Genomic DNA, 7,749 nt, shown 5'->3' on the forward strand with positions numbered 1-7,749 from the left:
ATATATAAACCAGGTGTACACAGATGTACAGCTGAAACACTTGACTGTTGATGTGGAGGAGATTAATTGGGATGAAATGCCAGGAAGAATGATGAGGAAGATGAAGAGAAGAGGAGAGGGCATGGCAAGTCAAAGCTTTACAACAAGCTGCCTCATATCAACCTTACTATCGGTTTTCTGAGTGACGGCCTCTTGAACTGAAATAAATTACTCAAAGAGGCTGTGGATGCCTGCCTCTGCTTGCTATCGTCAGAAAAACATCAGCTTCGCAGGATGAGATTTCTGATATCCTTGACTCTGCTCTGGAATCGGTGCAGTTAATTAAGTCTCGCTCAGTGTCAGATTTAATGATAGTGATCCTTGATTTTCCAGAAACATCTTATCACCTTTGTTGAATTACCTGAAACTTCTAATACTGTCTGTCCCACAGGTGCATGAATTATTGCCTCAATATGGTGTGGCGTCATTGGCTTTGGAGTCTCTCCTCTTCCTCTTGTCAGCAAACTGGCAGCAATCAAGCACAGTGACAGCATGGTCATTAAAATAGCTTTTGGTAACCTTGGCAGTGTGGGCAGATGCCAAGTCCTGTTGGAAAGTAGCAACTTTATAAAGCGATTTGCAAAATAAAAGCTTGACGTAATCAAGTCGTGGTTGGTGGCTGTGTTGACTGTAGACTTCAGAAAACAAAGCGGTCCAACAACAGCAGATGATTTGGCACCCCAGACTATCACTGACTGTGAAACTTCGCTCTGGACTTCAAGCTTCTGTGACTCCTGTGCCTCTCTGCTCTTTCCCTAGACTTTGGGATATTGATTTCCAAATGAAATAGAATGCTTTTTTTTCATCTGAAAAGAGGAGTTTGGACCACTGAGAAATGGTTCAGTTCTTTCTCTCCTTAGTCGGGTAAGACAGTATTGACTTGACACAAGGAAGGCCACATTTATAGCCCAGGTGTTGGATTGGTCTGTGTGTAGTTGCTCTTGATGAACTGACTTCAGCCTTAGTCCACACCTAGAGACTGAGGTTGTTAAATGAGTTAAAGCTGCAGTTTGGCTTGTTGCTGATCCACCTCTGTCTTCCACACTTTCTCTTCTATTCAATGTTTTATTAATATCTTAACACTCTGAACAACCTGCTTTATGATATTTTCACATTTGTGTGTTTGTATAATATTGTATAATAATTTGTGAGTTTCAATGTCAAATATCTGGTTGGTCAGTAGGTACTTCAGTTTTTTTTCTTATATTTTGTGTTGTAGCCTGGGTGACTGTGTAAGGCGCTTGGCAATGGGTGAAATATTCCTATGAAAGTTTTCTACTACCAATCAATTCATCCACAAGAGTCTATCCATTCAAAAATGAGTAACAAAAAATCGGAAACATTTTCACAGTATTTTAATTTTTGGAACCTAAACTATTTTGTCTTCAATCCATTCAGATTATTAACTGTCAATATGACTGTTGCATCCAGTTACCCTCTGAAGTGATTCACGGCCACAATGTGTGAATAATCAAAACTTAGAGTATCGGCCAAAAAGGAATGCTAAGATGAGTGCTAAGGTGAAAATGAAAAACGATGAAGATGCAGAAGATTGGGAGAAATGTTTAATTTTATTCTGCTTCAAAAAGGAACTGGGAAGCCAATAGTGCTGCGGAAGGAAAATCAAAAGAAACTTTAAACAGACGGTAATCCATAATGTGTCGGGCATTAGGCAGGGGAAGAAACAATTAAAACTATCTGGCCGTGAGCCCAAGAATTTTGCCACAATTTGTACAGAGATAATTAAAAACAAATGAAGAACGGCTGAGTGGCAATCAGCAAACAACAGCCAGGTGTGTGAGGGACAGCAGTTAAATTAAATGACTAGAGGAGAAAGGTAAAACAAAAGCAATCATAGTAACAAAAGCGAGATTAAACGAAGTAGAATAGGAGATAACAACACAGAACATGGAAGCAGAAAACAAATAGAAAAAGCCAATACTCAGCGCAGTAATTCCTGCAGACTGTGCCGTAATCTGAATTGTGTCATGAATTTCAATTTGGTATCATTTATTTAACTACTTAAACAGCTCCCTGTATCTGAAGAAAAAATGTTTCTTTATGTTAAACTATTTAAAGTCCTGTTTGCTTTGATCAAATTTCTACTAAAAGTCTGAAAAAGCTGATCAGGCTAGCATGTTTGTGACATGCATGGTCATGTTTACATTTAATTCTAATTAAATTTTTCCCCCCTCTATTAGACAACATAGTGACATGCACAGCATAAGAAAGCTAGAACGAGTTGCAGTCATATAGCTCAAAACTGCAACTTGAGCTATATGTTGCAGATAATTTATATCTATATTTATATATATAGATTATATCTATATTTTATAAGCTAGAACAGTGGAAGGTTTTATACACTCTACGTAGCAAACTTTTGCAAATTTTAAATTACAAAATAATGTAAATTTATGTCTATACGCTTTATTATGTTCATGCACCAATGAATTATAAAGCAATACTACGTGTCATTTAACAATTAGGAGTCTAAAGAAACTGAACAACATACTTTTTGCAGATTATATTATTGTAATGGTGTCTTTAGATGTGTGAATAAAAAAGGAATCGCAAATATATGTTGTTGCCAAGATCCTGACAAAACACCAGGAAAATGGATCCCATCCCACCAGAACTTAAATCAGTGCACTGGCTCCCTGTTTGTAAAAAGACAGATGAGATAGATTAAAATCTTGTTAATGGTTTTTAAATCACTAGATGGATTCTCATATCACCAGGTTGCTGTTTCTTCATTAGTGTTTGTTAGACCAGAATTAAATAAGAGGAGGCAGCGTTTAATTTCTGTTCCCCTCTGCTCTGGAACTGACATCATGGAAACACAACATATGCAGAAATTGCTTTCTAAAAAGATCAAAGATTATTTTGTCAGTTTCATTTTATGTTTTAGGTATTTAATTGTTTCGAACTTGCATTTCACTGAATTTTTCTTTTAATGCAAGACTTCTTGTTTTTATTTTAATGCTCTTTTTCTTGAAATGCTTCTTCTCCTCTAAAGCAATTTTAGCGACTTTGGTTGTGAAGGATTCTATGCAAAAATCTAGCCTTGGCTTCACTAAACTATTTAGATTACTGCTATCAGATTCCTCAGTAAAACACTCAACTGCGCAGCAGCAACAGAAAATGAGCACGGACACGCTGCAGACTTGAGAGGTACACAAAATTCTGCTCCAGTTTGAATAATTATTTATTGCTTTAGGGGGTTTCAAAACATATAAAATACATTTTAAAGACTATAATTTGTATTTATTGCTTCTGATTTGATGCTTCGAAGCTTTCTGTGCTACAGAGCAAAGGTATCAGAACCTCATTTGAGTTGTTATTTTTTGTTTTTGTTTTTTTTATCACAATCACTCCAGCATTGAATGAACCTTTGAATTCTCTCAGGTGTGGATGACGGAGCAGACATCCCCAGAGAGATGGTTGCAGGCATTTATGAAAGGATTCAGCAGAGAGAGCTGCGCTCCAACGAAGACCATGTCACATACGTGAGTCGTGTGGAGCAGTCCATCCTGGGCCTGAAGACGGTCAGTATCAGACTTTTCCTCTTTACCCGTGTCTCGTTCGGTTTGAATTGTCTCGCAGCAATCTGTTTTGCATTAGCCGCCCTCTCCGTCTCTTTGACCTTGTTCCTTCAGGTCCTTGCTGTGCCCCACAGACGGCTGGTGTGCTGCTGCCGTCTGTTTGAGGTTCCCGATGCCAACAAACCTCACAAACAGAAGCTCTCTGCGCTCCAAAGGGAGGTGTTCCTCTTTAATGACCTGCTGCTGGTAAGGATTGACCTTCAGAAAGAGACACCGGTGTGCGTGAGCATGCATGCTGTCACGTGCCCAATAGGAGATGTGGTTTGATATCCAGCATGCGACGGCGGCGAGTTTACCATCGGTGTGTGTGTGCAGATCCTGAAGCTGTGTCCCAAGAAGAAAAGCTCAGCTTCATACACTTTCTGTAAAGCTATGGGTCTTCTGGGAATGCAGTTTCACCTCTTCAGCAATGAGTGTAAGATGCTACTTTACTTTGCAGCAATTTATTCCCATTACAAGCCCTAGCTTTGTGCATAAAAAGTGCTGAGCTCGCCAAGTTGTCCATTTTACTGTTGTTCTTTCAGGTCAGTGTCAGCACTCAGACTGTGAGGGTTTCATTGCAATACATAATGGCACACGTTGCTATCAAATTGTGGTAAATATCCTTCAGTAAAAGTGCTTTACTGTAACTGATTCAAATATTTAAGATGAAAGAATAGTTCAATCTTCCAGTCTGAAGCTGTAAAAGAAACATTTATAAATTACAATAGAGCAAAGGAAATCGACAAGGGACTAAAATGTCCGGACTCATTTGTATTAATGTTCTCCTTTAGCTCTAATTTCTGATTGAAAGAGTTTATGATCAGATTAGCATGTCAGTTTCAGCAGCAGCTGAATCCACAACACACAAAATGTTGCAATCTTAAATAAAATGTTGCATTTWTAAAAGAACCCAAAATGTGTTAGCATGTGCTTTCAAGCAATTACAAAACAATGAACTGATGTCCCCCCCCCCACAATATGGTGATTATTTTTTTAACCCATGATGGCGTTTTATTAGCCGCAGTCTTTTAGAAAAACGCAACGGAGCTGAATTCAGTTTTAACGGTCCGCAGGACGCACATTTCCCCACCTCACGGATATAATTGAAGTTCTTCCTTTTCCTCTCTCTTTGGGTCTTTGCTCAGATTATGCTCACGGCATTACCATGATGAGCCCCTTTACCTCAGAGAAAAAGCAGCTGGTTAGTTTCTGCTCTCCCAGCGGAGAGGAGCTCAGGAAGTTTGCGGAGGAGCTCAGAGAGGCGATCGCAGAGGTCAACGAGATGGAGCAGATTCACATTCAGTGTAAGGACACAAGCACGCTACTCTCTCATTACGTGGACATTTGATTAAAACCGTGGCACGCCGTCAGGCACTGACAGCAGCACTTGCCCGTTTCGCCTTGTAGGGGAGCTGGAGAGGCAGCAAGGGATCCAGTCGCATGGTTTACACACCAATGGCGGGCAAATGGACACACACACGGGACATGGCTCTCCCTCAGGTGCTGGTTTTGCTTGTGTAGCATAATGAGGCATACATTAACTAAATGTCAGGTCCCTATGCAATATCCTTGGTTTTTTAGTATACATATATGCCGGATGACTTGGTTTTTTAGTATACATATATGCCGGATGACTGACAGAGATACATTTTCATCCCACAGGCCAACAGGATGTGTATGATAAAACTGGCAACAACAACACAGTAGAGGTGAGTGCCTAAGCTACTCTCGTCTCCCTCAGGTAAGTATCTGCATATTCAGCACTGTGAATGTTGCGCGTGTTTGTGTGTGTATATGCAGTTAGACAGGGACTGTGCCTCATCCTGAAAGGAGAGTGCTTTTTGCTTTGCTTTAAAAGAGCACCGCCTGCAGCACATCCCTACTATACAGACAAACCTACAAAGGCTGCTAAGAGGTGGCTCTGTAGTAGCGCTGCAAACAGCCTCATTCTGTTTCTGATAAGTGGACCAGCAGCCGCTGCTTACAAAACAGCCCTTCAGACATCCCCGCTGAAACCAGCCAGACTTCCCATTTGAGCGAGCACAAGGTTGGCCGGCTCCTGGAATACCATCTACAAAGCTAGATGAGCTTGATACTGTAAAAGTCAAAAGGTGCATGTGTTAATGTTGGGTCTGGGTGGAACAAGCTCCTCCTTTAAAGTGATAGTCCTGGATTTTGTAACTGTGTCTCTATTAAAAGGTTATCAACAGTTAATAACTCTCGTGGTGATTTTAACTGAATAAAAATCCAGATCAGTTGGCCTCGGACCGAAAAGGAGACCTCAAACGTTTTAAAACAACTCCAATTTCAAAAATGTTATTCTACTGATATTTTATGGATCTTTAAGCTGTTGTCATGTGTTCGTTGGCCAGTTATTCACAGAGAAGTTGATGATAATTTATAGAGGAAGTGGAAGTTGGAGGAGGTGTCCAGTGAAACCCATGTGCTAAGAACGAAACATTTAAAGCATTTCTGGTTATCAAGCAGAAAAGCAAGGCATTGAAAAAAAAAATATCCTTAAAATTGTGTTCACTTAAAGAGCTACAGTATTTCCACTTTTTACACAGCCTTACTGTTGTATGAGATCCTTAATACATCACATGCTCAGGGTGTTTTACATAGTGTTGTATCACCTCCAACCCCATTTTCTGCGTAAATGGTCAGCGACTGTGTCATTACCCGCCTAATGCAAACAGGACGACATTTTAAAGTTCACCAAACAGAAGGGTCATAAAAGTGTTTTTAAGGAATTGTGTGATTCTCATGGCCTTTATTCACCGTAGCCATGGAGATAGGCAGAGTAAAGGGATGGAAACATGCAGAAAAGCTCCCTAGTCCAGGAACTGAACCCCAGACAGATTGCAATGACTAATGACCTCTGAATATGAGGCTTCTGCTTGCAGCTACGGCATTGTGCTACCACAAAATCACTGGAGTTGTTTTAAAATAGAAGTGGATTTATGCTAAATAAAGACAGCAAGAGAGTTACTACTGGGAACATATTAACTGCATATAGCCTTTTAATAGAACCTCTGAGAAAAAAAAAATCCTTTACCATCTCTTTAAACATAGGCATATAGATGAATCTGTTCTTTCTTTTGCAGTTCTGTCCTTGTTTTACTCATTTTCCCCTCTTCCCCCTGCCTTTCGCTTAGCCCCTTAGAGTTGTAACTTATTGTGTTAGGGAGACACCACGCCCTCGGTGTCGCCTCTTTCCTCTCCTGATACTCCTTTATCTCTAAGCCTATCATTCTGCCACTCATTTTCTATTACGGCACACCCACATACGTAAAACCCAAACTGTTCCTGCTAAAACTTCTGCCTACGATCTCGTCTTACCCCACGACCCCCCGTTTTCTCCTCCCGGGCTGGTGTTTGCATAAATTGTGGCCGGAAATGAAATCTGAATGTGGATTTAGTAAATAGATTAGGGACAGCAGGAGAGAGTGTGAATCTTGCATGCGCTCGCAATGCATGCCACCACCTGCATGCCTGCATGCCCATGTGCGTTAACACACCAGAGGGCTGCGTAGAGGCTGCGTTCAGGCTGGTAACTCCTCATGCGTTCTCTGACTGTTCCTAAACTAGGTGTCAATTCACAACAGGCTGCAGACCTATCAGCTGAGCCAGCCCAGCATTGAGTCCGCACCCCTGGCCCTGGCTGCACCCCCCACCCTGCTCAGCCCCGTCCAGGCCGGAGAGCTCCGCCCAGAGACCCTCATCCAGTGCCAGCAGATTGTCAAGGTGATAGTTGTGGACCAGAGCGGACGGGGACGGATGGAGGCGTTTCTCAGCCAAGGCCCGGCGACCCATCAGCTCATCCAGTCTGCCATGTCCACTCCCGTCCGAGTCAGAGAGGGAGACGGACCCCAGCCGCCCCTGCCGCCTCCTCCTCCTCCTTACAACCACCCCCACCAGTTCTGTCCACCTGACTCGCCCATGCCCTTCCACCACACCATGCCCCTCACCCGCCGGCGCAACTCCAGCGGCTCCCGCAGCATTGTATGAAAAAAAAAAAAAGAAAATAAGTTGATCCTCACACTTGCACAAAGTCGGTGTAGCACATGTCAACGCAAAAAACGTTGAGGAAATACTATATATGTGGAAGGAAAAAGAAAATCAAGAA

General features: G+C 41.7%; 1 protein-coding gene across 1 annotated transcript in view; it reads left to right on the forward strand.

The window, feature by feature from the left end:
• iqsec3b (IQ motif and Sec7 domain ArfGEF 3b) overlaps nucleotides 1-7,361 on the forward strand; it is a 28,027-nt gene extending 20,666 nt beyond the window's left edge. Inside the window, exons 8-14 of the mRNA XM_017305373.1 lie at nucleotides 3,445-3,584; nucleotides 3,696-3,827; nucleotides 3,957-4,056; nucleotides 4,769-4,927; nucleotides 5,031-5,123; nucleotides 5,286-5,332; nucleotides 7,229-7,361. Coding sequence (XP_017160862.1) covers nucleotides 3,445-3,584; nucleotides 3,696-3,827; nucleotides 3,957-4,056; nucleotides 4,769-4,927; nucleotides 5,031-5,123; nucleotides 5,286-5,332; nucleotides 7,229-7,264 — 707 coding nt within the window. The 3' untranslated portion in view covers nucleotides 7,265-7,361. The remainder of the gene's footprint in view (nucleotides 1-3,444; nucleotides 3,585-3,695; nucleotides 3,828-3,956; nucleotides 4,057-4,768; nucleotides 4,928-5,030; nucleotides 5,124-5,285; nucleotides 5,333-7,228) is intronic.
• The last annotated feature ends 388 nt before the right edge of the window (nucleotides 7,362-7,749 follow it).

This window comes from Poecilia reticulata, linkage group LG6, assembly GCF_000633615.1.
Source record: "Poecilia reticulata strain Guanapo linkage group LG6, Guppy_female_1.0+MT, whole genome shotgun sequence".
Classification (NCBI taxonomy): Eukaryota; Metazoa; Chordata; class Actinopteri; order Cyprinodontiformes; family Poeciliidae; genus Poecilia; species Poecilia reticulata.